This window comes from Thamnophis sirtalis, unplaced genomic scaffold (genome assembly GCF_051295495.1).
Source record: "Thamnophis sirtalis isolate CommonGarterSnake01/CBP01778 unplaced genomic scaffold, rThaSir2_p1.2 scaffold_9, whole genome shotgun sequence".
NCBI lineage: Eukaryota > Metazoa > Chordata > Lepidosauria > Squamata > Natricidae > Thamnophis > Thamnophis sirtalis.
This window is the reverse complement of record NW_028261389.1, coordinates 46,861,299-46,878,519: the sequence shown is the minus strand read 5'-3', so window position 1 is coordinate 46,878,519 and position 17,221 is coordinate 46,861,299. Positions and strand designations below refer to the sequence as shown.

Here is a 17,221-nt window from a genome sequence, read left to right as displayed (position 1 = left end):
ACGACCAATGCGGTAAGGGAATTTTATTCGTTTATTTCACCATGTTGTATGGGTTGGCGGGTTTTTATGGGGCCAGGTTGCCAACCTGACCTCAACCCTCCTCCTTTCTCATCCGGGCTTGGGACCGGCAACGGTGGAGCTGTTGTTGTTGTTGTTGTTGTTGTTGTTGTTGTTGTTGTTGTACAATTGTATCACAGCGGCCAGTTGTTTCGCTGGATTTGGCATTGGTTACTAGTCAGGCCCCACCCAGGGGCCTAGGACATCGTAATGTATTTTCATAATATATGTGCAGATCCAAGCAGTGCCGCTTTTTGCATTTGACTGATGGTGATTTTGTCAATTTTTAACTGTTTTAAATGTAATTCCAGTGCTTTTGGAATAGCACCCAGTGTGCCAATTACCACTGGAATTACCACTGCTGGTTTGTGCCATAGTCGTTGAATTTCAATTTTTAAGTCCTGATATTTTGTGATTTTTTCATGTTCCTTCTCGGCGACCCTGCTATCACCTGGTATTGTGATGTCTATGATTGTGACCTTATTTTTCTCAACCAGTGTGATGTCTGGTGTATTATGCGCCAGTATTTTGTCCGTTTGTATACGGAAATCCCACAAGATCTTGACCATCTGATTTTCGGTGACTTTTTCAGGCTGATGTTCCCACCAGTTTGTTGCTGTTTTAATGTTATAATTTTTGCACAAATTCCAATGGATCTTTTGTGCTACTGAATAGTGCCGCAATTTATAATCAGTCTGCGCGATTTTTTTTACAGCAGCTGAGTATGTGATCAACAGTTTCATCAGTTTCTTTGCAAAGTCTGCATTTGGCATCATCAGAGGATTTTTCGATTTTGGCCTTAATGGCATTTGTGCGGATAGCTTGTTTTTGCGCAGCCAGGATTAGTGACTCTGTTTCTTTCTTTAATGTACCTGTTGTTAACCATAACCAAGTTTGTTCACTGTCCACTTTATCTTTTATTTTTTCCAGAAATTGGCCATGCAGTGCTTTGTTCTGCCAACTCTCCATTCTTGATTTTATCACATCTTTTCTGTATTCTTGTTTTGTCTGTTGGGCCTTCAGTAGATTTTTGTTCTTTACTTCGATTAATAGATCTTCTTGACTTTCTTTTAAATAATCAGCCAGTGCATGTTTTTCTTCTTCAACTGTTTGCTTCACTTGTAATAATCCTCTGGGGCAGGTATAGTCTATCAGTATCACCACGTGGATGTAAACTGTAGTGCATTGTCATTAGTTTCCTGGTTTTTCGGTCCAAAATGTCCAAATCAGCTTGTGTCCAGTTAACTATACCAGCTGTGTATCTTATAACTGGTATTGCTCAGGTATTTATGGTCTTTATAGTATTTCCACCATTCAATTTAGATTTCAAAATTTTCCTAATTCTGTTGGTGTACTCTCGACTGACAATAGTTTTTACTTCTCCATGCTTGATGTTATCCAACTGCAGAATGCCTAAGTATTTGTAGGCTTCATTTTCGTTGCATTTAATTAGTTGGCCATTGGGCATTTCAATTCCCTCACATGCAGTGATTTTGTCCCTTTTTATGGATACAGTGGCACATTTTTCCATGCCAAACTGCATTGAAATATCGGTGCTGAATACTCGGACTGTGTTTGTCAATGATTGGATTTCTATTTCTGATTTTCCATAGAGTTTTAAATCATCCATATATAGCAAATGCGAATTTTTTTCAGCTTCTTTGGCTGTTTGGTAGCCTAATTTCATTTTTTTTAAGATTACTGATAGTGGGATCATTGCGATGATGAAGAGAGGAGGTGAAAGTGAATCACCCTGGAAAATTCCTCGCTTGATATTAACCATTCTGTAGATCTCATTCCCTACTGCCAACTCAGTTCTCCATTGTTTCATCGCCTTTTCAGTAAAGGATGTAATATTTTTGCTAATGCCAGTTGTTTCTAAGCATTTTATGATCCAACTATGTGGCAGTGAGTCAAATGCCTTTTTGTAATCTATCCAGACCATATTCAAGTTCTTACAATTTTCTAATATCATTTTATCAATTAGGAGCTGATCTTTTGTGCCCCTGCTCCTTCTTTTGTTGCCTTTTTGCTCTACTGGCAAGATGTTGTTTGTTTCCAAATAATCCATCATGTTATCTGCAATAATGCCTGTGAGTAATTTGAAGGTTGTTGGCAAGCATGTTATTGGTCTGAAGTTTTCAGGTGTTGTTCCTTTAGTTGCATCTTTCTGAATCAAGTATGTTTTTCCAGTTGTCAACCATTCATCAATTTGGCCCTTTTGTAAAATTTCATTCAGTTGCCTGGCCAAAATTGTATGTAAACTGGTCAGATATTTGAGCCAGAAACCATGTAATTGGTCCTTTCCAGGTGATGTCCAATTTTTTACCTTTTTTACTCGATTTTTGACCATCTCAGTTGTTATTTCTAATACTTGCATTTGTTTGTTGCCAATGCTTTTCTCAAAGTCATGTATCCACTTTGCTTCCTTATTGTAGTCCTTTGCATTTTCCCACAATTCTTTCCAGAATTCAACTGTGGCCTGCTTTTCTGGTTTTTCACTTTTGGTGTCACCATTCACATTAAGACTTTGATAAAAACGCCATTGGTCTGATCGAAATTGCTGATTTTGTTTATATTGGATGATTCATGCCTCATATCTTTCAATTTTTCTAGTTGTTGCTGTTATCTGCTTTTACAATCTCTACAGCTTCATTGATGTTTCTTGTATCCAATCTATATCTTCTGATTAGCCGATCTATGATTTTGTTGTTTTTAAGCCATTGGTCATGCATGTTCTTTAAGTTACTAGCATCTGCCCTTAATTTTTTGACTTTTTGTTCTAATCGGATTTTCCACTTTGGCTTTGATGCTTTTTCTGTTGTGTGACTAGGTACTTTGATTTTAATGCCTAGTTCATTAGTGACTATTACAGCTGTGCTGTACATTAACTGGTTCGTTTTCGCAAAGCCATTAAAACCTGGCTTTTCCGGCAGGCCTTCTGATTGGTATTTGTTGCATTCTTTTTTAACTTTGTGTGTCCTATTGTTTTTAAGTTCTTTTAATTTCTTTTTTATTCTGTAAGCCGCCCAGAGTCCTTCGGGATTGGGCGGCATAGAAACCTAATAAATTCAATTCAATTCAATTCAATTCAATTATTATTATTATTATTATTATTATTATTATTATTATTATTATTATTATTAACATCATCATCATCATCATCATCTTTGGTGAGATTCACAGCCTTTGGGGCTGGTTGGTAGCTCAACAGCTCAAGTCCTAACCAAGGACCTAGGAATTGTTAAGGTAACGTCAGAGGATATAAGCTGTTCCAAGTTGGGTGGTTATTTTTGTACAATCAGAATGTTCAAGTCTCATAAATTTAAAATTTCCAAATAGCGAGGTAGCCCTTTAGGTATTGCTCCAAGGGCTCCAATTAAAATTGGGACAACACAAGATTTCTTTTTCCACAGTCGCTCAACTTCAATTTGCAAATCCCAGTACTTTGTGTTTTTTTCTTGCTGTTTATTTTCAACTCGTGCATCTCCAGGTATTGCAATGTCAATGAACCATACTTTTTTCTTTTCAACTATTGTTATGTCAGGTGTGTTGTGGGCCAAGTGCCTGTCAGTCTGAATTCTGAAGTCCCACAAGATCTTGACTTTCTCATTCTCTAAAACCTTCTCAACCTGATGGTCCCAGTGGTTTTTGTTGTATTCAAATCCAAACTTTTGGCACAATTTCCAGTGAATGATCTTAGCAACATGGTCATGGCATTGTAGGTAGTCAGTTTGTGAAATTTTGCTGCATTTACTGATCGAGTGGTCGACTGTCTCGTTTTTCTCATTACAGAGGTGACATTTGCTGTTGGTGGTAACATGTTGAATTTTTGCCTTCATGCAGTTTGTGGCTGAGGCTTGTTCTTGAGCTGCCAAAATAAAGCCTTCTGTTTCTTTTTTCAGTGCTCCTGATCTTAACCAGTTCCAAGTTAGCTTTTGGTCAAAATATTGCCTTCAATATTTTTCAAGTATTGGCTATGCACAGCTTTGTTTTTTTCAATTTTCAGCTATCTTCTCAATTACTTCTTTCTTATATTCAGCTTTTGACTTAGTTGTCTTTAAAAGGCCTCCTTATTTACTTCCTTAATCATTGGTTCTTCACTTTTCTGAATGTAATCATTCAAGCTGTGTTTTTCTTCTTCCACAGTCTGTTTTACTTGTAGGAATCCTTGACCACCCTCTGCTCTTAGTAGATATAATCGGTCAACATCACTTTTAGGGTGCAAAGCATGATTCATTGTCATAAGCTTCCTTGTTTTTCTGTCCAAATTGTCCAACTCCATCTGGGTCCAATCAATTATTCCTGCAGGGTTTCGAATCACAGTATAGGCCAGGTATTTATGGCTTTTATGATGTTTCCTCCATTCAATTTGGATTTTAATATCTTGCGAATTCGTCGAATGTACTTGGCTGAAGTTAATTCCTTGACTTTATTATGCATTAAGTCAGAGGCCTCTAAAATTCCCAAGTAGTTGTAGCCTTCTTCTGGTTTTACTGCCTTTATCATTTCTTCATTCTCAAGTTCTATTCCATCATCTTCTATGACCTTGCCTGCTTTGGTTGCCATTGTTGCACATTTGTCAATTCCAAACTGCATACCAATGTATTGGCTAAATTCTTTTGTTGTTGTTGTTGTTGTTATTGTTATTAGTAATGCACAATGACACATTATTTCTCTTACCCATCACTGAAAAGCAACATTGCAAAAACTTGCTATGGAATTACATTGGGTCAGTTTCCAGGAGGGTTGTTATAGGACTTAACAGAACCAAATATCAACCATGTCCTTATTTCTTCATTTTATAAAAAAAATATGTTAAAGAGGGTATGAACCTATCAATATCTATAATTATTACATTATTTATGGAAAAGGGGCTTTATCCTTCTGGTATTTTTCTTTTAAAGATAAGGGTTTATATAAGTAAATAACATACCCTGCATGTATCAAACTGACCAATTAATGACATGATGTTGATTTCTTTGTATATCTGAGTGATTAAAATGCATTCTTTGAACATTATTCCTCATATTCCAATTTCCTGTCATGTACCTTCCCCACACAGATGCTAAATCAGGTTACAGTCTAAGGGGTTTTCTTTCAAGAGGTGACCATGGGGCTTGAAAGGGAAATTTTCTTCTGCCTTTTGCTGATGTAGTCATGCTTTCGAAGGATCCTTATAGAGTTGATTGCTGGATAAGTAACATTCAATACAAGAAGAGCCTTGTCATTTAAAGGAAACTCTCATATGGTGAAATCCCACACCAGGCCTACTAATAAAAACCAAAACACCTCTTCTCTAATACCATTTCCTGAGTTGTGTTAAAACACGTAATTCTGCTTGGTTGAAAATGTTCAGTGATCGAGTATATATATCACCACCCAGAGAGGTGAAGATCAGACTTGCAAGTAGACAGTCAAGTTACTGGTAGATACACTACTCTGATTCTAGTTTCCAGATCTGCAGCGAAGTAGTTTTTCTACTTAGGTTAGATATAATGGCTTGGAGGATTTGTCTCTTTTTCATTCTAATGAGTACCTGTTCTGATGCCAATACTGGTTCAATTTTTGAACATATCAAAGATTCTATTCTGAAGCTAGAGAAAGATTTTGTAAGTATGCTTTCAAACTTTCTTTTAAGTGTCTGTTTTCTCCTTTTGGTTGAATACTAGCATAGCTACAGCTATAATTTGGTGCAACTACCAACTTTAATATAATGTGGCTTGATATAGACTTTTAATAACTTGAAAACATTACATTAAACTCTTTGAGTTTTTGGTCAATTATTTAGAACTTGCTTTTACTACTGATTCTGTTGACAAAAGGTTTAGCAATTATAACTACTAATTCACATATACATCACTGTTTATTCATCTGACAAAGTTATAAAATCGTATGTATGATTTTTTTTCTAGGTGTTCAGTTAGAATTTGACTATTTTGGAAAAATGGGTAGAATTGTCTACTTGTTCAATTACATAATCGGAGGTATTTCATTTTGAATGAGCAACCTTTAGAACTTTTTCATTGACTAACACTAGAACATATAAGTTGGCTAATGCCTTCTCATAGTTCTGTGACAAGTTAAACATCCTCATGCAAATGTATTTTTCCCAAAGCTTTCATTCAAAAAGTGTCAAACAATTTTCTTGTTTTTTATTTATAATTATAGAAGATCCTTGAAAATGAAAGTTTAAGTGTTGAGCTTGACAGTTCATTCATGTCATTATCAACAAATTGATATCTTTACCCAAAGCAGGTTTTGGTGTTAAAATTTGGCTGAGGATGTATCACCAATTACATACAGTAATTACACAGTAGTGGTACCTCTGAAGGGATATTTTCATGAAAGTACTTACTGACTCCACAGATGAAAATGCAACCTACTTATCTTAATTTTTTAATGTTAAAAATAATACCATATTTCAGTGCAGAAGAAGTGGTTAAGCTCTATTCTTCATTTAATGTTACAGTACTACTAGCATTTTAAGGCTTTCTCCTTCTTTGTGTTGTCAAAGTAGCTATAGCTGTAAATTTTGTTTAACTAGATTGAATTAATTAGTGCTGCATTTTCTTCTCTGATTCTTGGAAAATAAGTTTTCATGGAAAGAGAACCAATGGAATGTAATTGCTGAGTCTAATGCTTACTATTTACTACTTTTTGCTATTTTTAAATAATAACAATATAGTAATTTAGCATTAGTAATGCTTATGGAATACAAACTAAAACAGCTGCATATGGTGTGATACATTATTTTGCTTATACTGATATGCTGTGCTTGGGAAGTAAACATCATTCCATGATTTCTTCCTGCCTCTAATTTAAAAGGAAGACAACAAAGTTGACAAACATGTGCTTAGTTCTAAAACATTTCTTTCATTTTCTAAGCTGAATTTATTACTGTAGTTTTTAAAAATGTCCTATACATAGTTTGGATTTGAACTAGAGTTTTCACAATTAATTATGTTATATTGCGGATTGAGCTATTTGTATCTTGCATTTCAGAACACCAGTGAGTCTGACATAGCTGATAATGGATCTATTTTCACACGTAGATTTTCGAGTGGACTATGGACAGAGGTAATTTCTTCCATTTGTTTGGTGGAGGGGGGACACATATTTTATCTCTAATCCTGAGATGAAATATCAATTACTCCAAAACACTTGGCAATAGAAGATTTTCCCTACACATAAAAACATGGAATATATTGTCAGCTTTGTTAAATTATACAATGCTCACATTTTTTTATATACAACTTATATGTCAAGGATGGAACTTTATCAACCACACTGACATGATTTTGGAGATACATCAGGACATACTCTAAGAAGTCACTTTGATTTCAGAAACAACTACCGGTAGCCATTGTTTTGACATTGAGTTTTACCAAAGATATCAGTTACAGTGTGAGGATACTTCTGGTAAAATGGGAAAAAAACACCCCAAAAGCTGGACACCTTTTATTTGAATTGTTCAAATCTCTGTAACTGGAGAAATGTCACCAATATATTTCTTTTTTCTGATTTTCTGGCAGGCCAATGAAAAAAAGATTTTACTTGCACAGATGATTTCCATGTACAGCGACATGTTGAAAAATAAAACCAAAACTCAAACTCCAGGGCATCTCAGAGAGTTAATAGAAGCCTTTGAACAATATAAAACACAATTCAGTGAAAGTTTGAAGAAAGCAAATGATATTATTGAGGTGGCAAATCTTCCGGTAAGTTTCAACAATTTCTTTTGCTTTATAATATAGGATAAAATTAAAAGAAAACTAAGAAATCAACATTATGTAGATCAACACTTCTATGTAAAGTTATAATATTAGAATCCTGCAAGTCTGAAGTATGCCTCCTTGCTCCCTCCTTTGTTTGAATTAAGGGGCTTATCTGAGATTGAAGTTATCTGACAAACAATTATTAAATAGCAAAGACAACTTCAGGCCTCAATGCATGCTGTGAAATACAAAGATTTCCTAATGTACATCCATTTCCCAGACTCCGGCAATGCTTGTTAGGCTGATGGGAGGCAAGACAAATGAATGTAGATCATTTCTTATTGGAGAACACCTTTACTGTGGAGGAGTACTGAAATAACCTTGAAGAAGAAATGTGAGAGCAAGTGCACAAGCACCTGCTTAGATCTGACGAAGAGGAAGGGATGAGAAAGAAACTTTAGGATGCAGAGAGAATAGGGACTATCCTTGAGGAACAGAAGGAAGAGCCTCGGTCAAGCAACAGTTTGATAAAAGAAACCTGACCCCAGGGCAGGAATACAATATGAGTAAATGTCTCAGATAAACCCCTTGGCTTAGTTCATACAAAGGAAGGAGTGTGGAGGTACATTTCAGAATTGCAGGATTCTAACAATATAACTTTATAAAAGAAGTAGTGTTGTCTACATAGTGTTGATTTCTTAATGTGGCCCACCATTTCTCCATAAAATGGCAATGGAAAAATTATCCAGGGGTTGTTAGAAAGACAGCCAATGCAAACAACAACAACAACAACAACAACAACAACAACAACAACAACCATGGTGGAAAAGTATAAGAAAATTAGACTGACTCAGATTGGCTCCCCCATGATTTGCTGAAGTATAAAACAGAAGGAATATGTACAGAAAGGAAAGCACAGAACCCTTGCAAGATTCTGCATTGTAAGAATTATCCTGCTTGGGTTCTCTTTGGTATACTGTAAAAGGGGCAGAGAAAACTCAGTCAAGCTTTCAAAATTAATGGAAATCCTTCAAGGCCAGGCCAGGAAGCAGACACCATAAGACTACAGGAACTGCTTTAATATAGCAGGATATAATAACAAAGTCGTGAAAACCTGTCAAAGTTTCTCCCTGCTCCCAAACGGTACCCATGTAAGGTTATTTGGAGTCTCTAATTCACCACCACTTCTCTGTTTAGGACTGACAAACATAATCTCTCTTCCAATTCTTTTTCGACGTTGTCTCTGTATTCCCTTACAGAAACAGAATAGGGGTTCTCCCAGTTATAGGTCATACATCATAGGTCATATTCATATAAGATGAGAGTGTTGTGGATTGCAGTTCAACAGTATAGGTCAGACTCCCAACTTTGGCAGCTTTAAGATGTGTAGACTTCAACTTCCAGAATTCCCTAGCCAGCAATGCCACGATTGAGAAACGTTGATCAAACAATGCATTCCCCACTCCTATTATTATAGCAGGAGGGGATCAAAATAATGTAGTAGTTCCTTGTTCCTTACAGAAAACCACAATTACTGGGTTATTTTGAGGGGCTTTAAGAGACATTGAGTGCATTATCTATGATATTTGGAAAACATTCATGTGAGCAAGATCTATTTTTTTCCAGATTTCCTGTTTTTAAGGAGGCATTTGAGCATATCACTCGTGTTTTTGAAGTGTGTAAAAGTTATACATCATAGTTTTAATATGCTAGTCACCTGAACTTGGTAGAAAATCATGCTATTAATTTTCAGTGATCACATTCACAACAGGCTGAAGAGAATCTTCAAGAATTATAGGGCCTGATATTGCAAATTTCCAATTCTACATTATTGGATTAGGGCATTGGAGTTTGAAAGGTCTTCCTAGCAGGAAAAAAATGTTTATTCCTTTCACTGTTTCTAGCACACATACTATTATTACTTACCACAATTTTTATTTAATAAATATACTGTACATAGCATATACAGTACATTGCTTTATTCTCATAATATTCAGCTATTGTTAATGTATTACTATTTTAAATTTGAAATAGATGAATGATGTGAAAATCCAACGGAAGGCAGTAGCTGAAATGTATCATGTCTTGTCTCAAGTGAACGTTGAAGAAATTAAAAGACTAAGGAGAAGTAGAGGACAAAATCCAAGAAAGCAGAAGAGACATATGCCAAATTTCCGAGGATGATAATCTATCTTATTTTAAGACAACCTTTTAATATATAACATTTATTTATTGGTATTTATCAGTTTAAAATGTTAAATTATTTAAAATTTATAACATTATCTAAGATTAATCTTATTACAGCCATATTTATCTTTTAATTTTTTATCAAAATTAAATCTTTAGATACTTGATGTTTTTTTATGGAATACATATATATTTAATTATTAAACTCAAAATTCTACAGTTTCCCAATGTTCTGATGATTTATTTATTGCATTTATTGGTTGTAAGGTGATAGTTTGCTCTTAATATACAGTTGGAATTTATTTATTTATGGAATACCCTTTATTCCTTATATTATCTATGTGCCCTGGTTGTGGGGTATGGGCACCAGTCTGTTGTCTTGTGATGTCATCTCTTGATTAAAGATCTCAGATTGCATGAATGCATGAGTGTCTTTTAGTTTTGTTTGTAACATGCAAGGAAAAATGTGTGAAGCATATCCTGAATGATACGATCAAACCGTATATTTCATAATAATGTAAGAATAATATATAGCAGAATAACAGAGTTGGAAGGGACCTTGGAGGTCTTCTAGTCCAACCCTCTCCTCAATCAGTAAATCCTATACCATTTCAGACAAATGGTTGTCCAATGTCTCTTCTTAAAAACTTCTAGTGTTGGAGCACCCACAACTTCTGGAGACAAGTTGTTTCATTGATTAATTGTTCTAATTATCAGGAAAATTTTCCTTAATTCTAGGTTGCTTCTCTCCTTGATTAGTTTCAATCCACTGCTTCTTGTCTTGCCTTCAAGGGCTTTGGAGAATAAATTACCTTCTCTTCTTTGTGCCAGCCCTTTATATTTTTAGCCTCCAGTTTCCTAATCATCTTTGTTCTTCTTTTCTGTACTCTTTCTAAAGAGTCAACATTTTTTTTTACCTCATGGTAACCAAAAGTGGATGCAGTATTCCATGTGTAGTCTTACAAAAACATTATAAAGTGATATTAACATTTCACATAAACTTGATCCTATCTCTCTGTTAATGCAACATAGGAATATGTTGGCTTTTTTGGCAGCTCCAGTACACTTTTGGCTCATATTTAAATGATTGTCCACTAGGGCTCCAAGATGCCGCTCACAATTACTACTATTGAGCCATGTACCACCTATACTATACCTGTACGTTTGGTTTTTCTGCCCTAAATGTAGAATCTTACTTTTTTCACCATTGAATTTCATTTTGTTAGATATAGCCCAATATTCAAGTCTGTCCTTCTGCACCTTAAACCTATCTTTTGGAACCTTGGTTATTCCTGTCAGCTTGATGTTATCTACAAATTTAATGAGTTCCCCATCTACCTCCTCATCTAAATCATTGATGAATGAACCAGGTTGAGAGTAGTTGGTCAGCCAGTTACAATTTCATTTGGTGATGATGTTGGCTAACCCATATTTTTCTATCTCATCAAGTAATAGGTTGTAGTCTATTTTATTAAATGCCTTACTGAAGTCCAAGTACATTATATTCACAGCATTTCAAAGTAATTTTGTCACTTTGTCAAAGAATGTAATCAAATTTGTCTAGTATGATCTATTTTTGACAAACCAATGTTGGCCTTTGGTTATGACTTTGTTCGCGTAAAGGTGTTCATAGATTCATTGCTTGATTATTTTTTCCAGACTCTTCCTAGGTATTCATATCAGACTGATAGTTTGATATATTAGTGTCAGGCTGATAGGCTGATTCTTCTGAATTTTTGGCATGCATATTTCCCATTTTGATCAGCATGCTCCTCCTGGTATTCCTGTATTTTTCTCCAATCCCTACCACTCTTTAAAAGCTGTAATTATGTAACCACACTGTTTGAAAATGAGTTTTCCTTGCTTTTGAAAACTGCTATTCCAAAGACATTTTAGGATTTAGTGCTGTGACTGCTTTAATTCCATGGCATTTTGTACTTCCATTTAAAAAAGACTATCTAATTTAAAAATAGTTTCAACTGTAAATGTATTAGCTCTTTTGGTATTATTATTAAATGTGATTTTTAAAATTATCGCATTTAATATGAATAATGCCCATAGAGATAATATTTGTATACTGACAGATTACAGCCTTAAAATCTTACTCTTTGGAATAGGGCAAAAATTATCAATATAAATATGAGCCTAAAAATGTTTTATACAGTATCACTCATGGAATTCCCAAAGATGTGTCTGGAAAATATTTTAAGATATACATTCTAAATATTTTAATAGGATCTCTTCACTTCTGAACCCATGATTTTTTTTAATGTAGTTTTCAGTTAAAATGGAAGCTTTTGTTTTTCAAATCTTGAATGTAACATTATGTATATTTCAGTACCAACATAAACATAGCTTCACTTAGGCCATATTTGCATGTATAGTTTAAGTTATTCCTCATGCCAACTTGATTCTAAATTGATATAAGAAAACCTAGATTAGTTTAGATTAGATAAGATTAGATACATTCAAAATTAAAGCATCAAAATTATTATTAGTTTATTAGTTTATTATTTATAGGCCGCCCTTTTCCCTGAGGGGACTCAGGGCGGCTTACAATTTATAGGGAAGGGGGGGTACAAGACAATAAAACAATAAACATGAGGACAGTGCAAGTAAAAAATAAAACACAACATTCATCATTCGGGTGGGGGCAGGTTACGATCTTTATCCCCAGGCCTGACGGGATAGCCAGATCTTGAGGGCTGTGCGTAAGGTCTGGAGGGTGGTGCGGGTACGAATCTCCACGGGGAGATCGTTCCAGAGGGTCGGAGCTACTACTGAAAAGGCTCTCCTCTGCGTAGTTGCATGTAGTTGTAAAATGCATTAACAAGTAGAGATAATAAGCAGATTTCTTTAAAAAACAGGAAAAAACTCTCATACTGTTTTCTTTCTGTTATCTTTCAGAGCCATTATTATTATGACTATTATAATACCACAATAGCTACCATATTTGCCTTATAAATGGAAAGTTGCCAATTCAAAATTCTTAGAACCGTTTTTAATTACTATTTTTCTTAACCGTAACTTTTTATTTTCTGCATACTTTTTAATTAAAAGCTACAATGGTGAACCATTTCAATCATTATTTCAATCAACTGAGGTCCCGGTAGAAGGGTTTCTCTCTCTCTCTCTCCCTTTCTCCCCTCTCTCTCTCTCTCTCTCTCTCTCACACACACACACACACACACACACACACACACACACGCAGCCAAAAAGCCCATAAATAATATCTGAAACTTGCTATATTCTGGGGAAAAGTCATTTCCGGACATCCATATTCTTTTGAATCCCACATATATTAAATGAAAACTTGAGAGGTGGCCAACACAAACTTATTCTACTTGATGCTGGATGTGAAGGCAGTGTGAAATCTTATGACTTTTGTATAAAAGGCAGAGAAGCATGTTTAAAGAATCAGATACTATACAAAACATACAGGGAAATATACTGAATCTAAATAATTCCTTATAATATGGAATTACAAAATTATGGAACCAGTAGAGGCAAATGCAATGCAGATTCAGAGAGAAGGTGAACATACCTAAAATATAACATAACAACAAAATAGCAAAAGGTAGGTATGATATTGAGAGAGTAGTAACTCGTCTGAATGTCTGGGTTTTTATTTATTGTTTTAAATAAAATATTTCTAAACTTAGTGTAGCTGAAAAATTAAGGAAAAGCAGCTGATAATTTTTCCAAAGAAAACAAGAAGCTAAAATAGATAAAATGCTCAATCTAAGAGCTCTAAATTCTCAACTTTAAAAGAGGAATTCTTCCTTCTTTCCACAGCCTTTGCATGGTGTAGTCCCATTCTCTTCCACTCTGTTCATTATCTATATATGGGGTCCTCAGACTTTTTGAACAAGGAGCCGATCCACAGTCCCTCACACTGTTGGGGGGGGTAGACCGGCTGCGGGGAGGCATGGCGTGGCTAGGTGGTCATGTGACTGGTGGTCATGGCCAATTTAGCAGTCCATTTTGCCTTTGTCCTTGCTGTACTTGCTCAACCCAAGGTATCTATTTACTTATGTCCCCCCCCCCAAAGGGAAGAAAGAGCACAAACTTTCTTGCCACTTACCTAACTTTATTACAACAACAGCTTAAGGCTCCTTAAAATAGGCAATTAAAAAAAGAATAAAACAAACAGGATTTCCTTCAAAATAACTCCTGATCATATGTTTCAGATGACCACACAATAAATCACACTGATAACTGCACCAATTAAGACTGCAACTAAAAACCCCAAGATGGGCATTGAGAGACATTGGAGGCAGGTGGAAGAAGGTGAGAATCAACACACATACACACACACCCAGCCTCTAATGGTGAATTAAAGCAGAATAATGGTCCCTCAGACTGTTGTGGGCTGGACTATAGTTTGAAAAAAAATGAACAAATTTCTATGAACACTGTAGACCACAAAGCCGAAGGGCACTCGGCTGAGATCTTTCTTGCTGCCCCCCCCCAGTCCCCAGCCTTGGTTGGCTGGCTAAGCTGCCTCGGCTCCATGTCAGGTGGGCGTAGCTGACTAGGTTGTCCCTGTGTTCCTCCAGTCCAGTTTATCTGCCTGGTCACCTGCCTTTTGCCTGCACACATCACATCGAAGAGCAGCTGATTCTGCCGACTGGTAAGTGACTGGGGTTTTTTTATGCTTTTAATGTTTTTTAAAAGGATATTTTATTGTTATTTTTTTTTCAGGAAATGTTTTTTTAATTGTTTTTAGAGGATGTTTTTTTATTTATTATTTTCAGGAAATGTTTTTTTTTAAATTGTCTTTAGGGAATGTTGTTTTTTTAATGTATTGTTTCCAGGAAATGTTTTTTAATTGTTTTTAGGGAATGTTTTTTGATTTATTGTTTTCAGGAAATGTTTATTACAAGAAATGTTATTGCTTTTTGGAAATGTTTTATTTGTGATGCAATATGTTGCTTTTAAGTGTGCAGGTTGGTGCAAGGCAGCTTTGTGAGATTTTGTGTTTTTATTTCTGTAGTGAATTCACTACAGAAACATACAAAATCTTGCAAACAATGCACCAACCTGCACACTTAAAAGCAGCCATTTTTTAAATATATATTTTTTATTTTCAAAACAAACATACAAATCCTCCTTTGCATACTGTAGAAAATGTATCAGTTGGTTACAAAAGGCTTTTGTGCATCTCTCCCACCGTCATCAAGTATAATTCATATTAACTCTAGTATCTTAACTCAGATGTTTATACATATTACCATCATCATACCTCCACTTTTACTTGACTATGATTGTTTAAACGTCCTTCATCATAAAATATACCAAAATTTAATACATAACCACATACTGGCATTTCATTTACTTATTTATAAAATCCTCCATTAACACTAAATCATATCCTATTCTAGCTAAACATCCATAATATTTAATAACAAAATTTTCTAATCCTCCTTTCCAAATCCCTGTTCACAATTCACATCCAGTTTTCTTATATTATATCCATATATATACATACATACATACATACATACATATATATATCATTATCCTTTCTTTATTTGACAATATCGTATATCATAACATTTTCCCCCTAATAATCAAAACTTAACTGTTTCTAATTTAGTTCTCTTTTATTATTATTGTTATTATTATTAACTTTTATATATAATCCAAAAAGATTTCTAGCCTTGCCTTCATGGGCATCATTCAATATTCATATCCAATTATTGTTTATCATAACACTACACATTGTATACATTACTATCATTATCAATTTTTATTTTAACTGTACCTATTGTCACTAAATTTAACTAGGTTTCAATATTCATATCCAATTATTGCTTATCATAACACTACACATTGTATACATTACTATCATTATCAATTTTTTATTTAACTGTACCTATTGTCACTAAATTTAACTAGGTTTAGCTAGTTTTAAATTATACTCTTCCATCTATCAACCTGTATCTTTCTAGTAACAAAACAATCTCATTACTTCTGCCATTTGTGGAACCAATCCTCCAAACATCCTCTTAATCAAATCTGTATGGACTCCTTTTAGCAACTTCTTGCTTGTAAGATCTCTCATGTACTCTTGATGCTCTCTTTCAGATATATATATATATCTGAAAGAAATAAAATATTGAAAGAGGAATATATTCTTTATATTCTTTATATTTTTAGCCTGCTGAAGCCTTTTGTCTTAATGAATGTACTTATGAATTTACCTCTTCCTCTCAGCTGGTGTTTTTGTCTGGTGTTTTCTTAAAGGGGGAAACCACTGTTTTCTGTGGTTTTCTGGTTCTGTGAGCTTTCTGGCATTGTCCTTTATACTTCCCACAATGCCTTGATGGTTTTTATTCCAGTGGCTTTGTCTTTCCTGTCCTTAGGGTTAGGGTAAAACTGGTTTCATCTGCAGTCTTTTTTGGGAGAAACTGTTATTCTTTTGGTGTTTTCCTGGCACTATCATAGTTTGGGGGATGGTGTAATGTCCTACAGTTATCTGCACATTAATAATGTACTAATAATATTTGCTTATACATTTTAGTGAGCTTTCCTTACATAATTGGTGTTTTCTTTCATACTTTTAGATTATTAACTTCTGTTTCTGTTAGTTAGCCATTGATAAAACAAATCCCACGTGAAAAGGTATTTGAAGTCTTCTCCTCGATTTTAATTGTCAATTTATTCATTCCTGAACATTCTAATATTTTCTTTATTCATTTTCATATCTTTAACATGTGTAAAATTAAATATGTATTGTAGTCCCTTTGAAATACCCAACAAAATATTTCTGGTTTTAAATCCATATCCATTGCTTCTAACCATGACACCACTAACTCTTAAACAGCTACTTGGACTGACTTAAGTACTGAACCTAATTCATATATTCCTGTTTTTTGAACTGGGGAATAAATTTCAGAAAAAGAAATCTGTATTGCTCTGTGAATCTACCTATGACATTCATTCTTCTTGATCTAACTTCTTAGATGAAAAACTATATCTTTCCTGTTTGTTGGGGGACATCCTTCCTGAAAAGACTGTACATTGTTGAGTGAAAACAGAGGTCCCTTCAGTTACCTGTACTCCTCAGCTTACAACCACAATCAAGTCCAAAGCACAATATTGTTTTATTTCTTTTGCAGTTAGTATTATTTAAAAGGATGAAGAAGAGGCAACAGAGTATGACTGCCAAGCCACTCCCACCCAGTCACATAATCACCAAGCCACTCCCACCTAGTCACGACTGCCAAGCCACTCCCACCTGGTTACCCAACCAT

The 17,221-nt window shown here is 34.8% G+C and overlaps 1 protein-coding gene across 1 annotated transcript in view; it reads left to right on the top strand.

The window, feature by feature from the left end:
* Nucleotides 1–10,049, top strand: part of IFNG (interferon gamma) — a 67,195-nt gene extending 57,146 nt beyond the window's left edge. Inside the window, exons 3-5 of the mRNA XM_087722552.1 lie at nt 7,063–7,137; nt 7,593–7,778; nt 9,810–10,049. Coding sequence (XP_087578678.1) covers nt 7,063–7,137; nt 7,593–7,778; nt 9,810–9,959 — 411 coding nt within the window. The 3' untranslated portion in view covers nt 9,960–10,049. The remainder of the gene's footprint in view (nt 1–7,062; nt 7,138–7,592; nt 7,779–9,809) is intronic.
* Nucleotides 10,050–17,221: the final 7,172 nt, after the last annotated feature.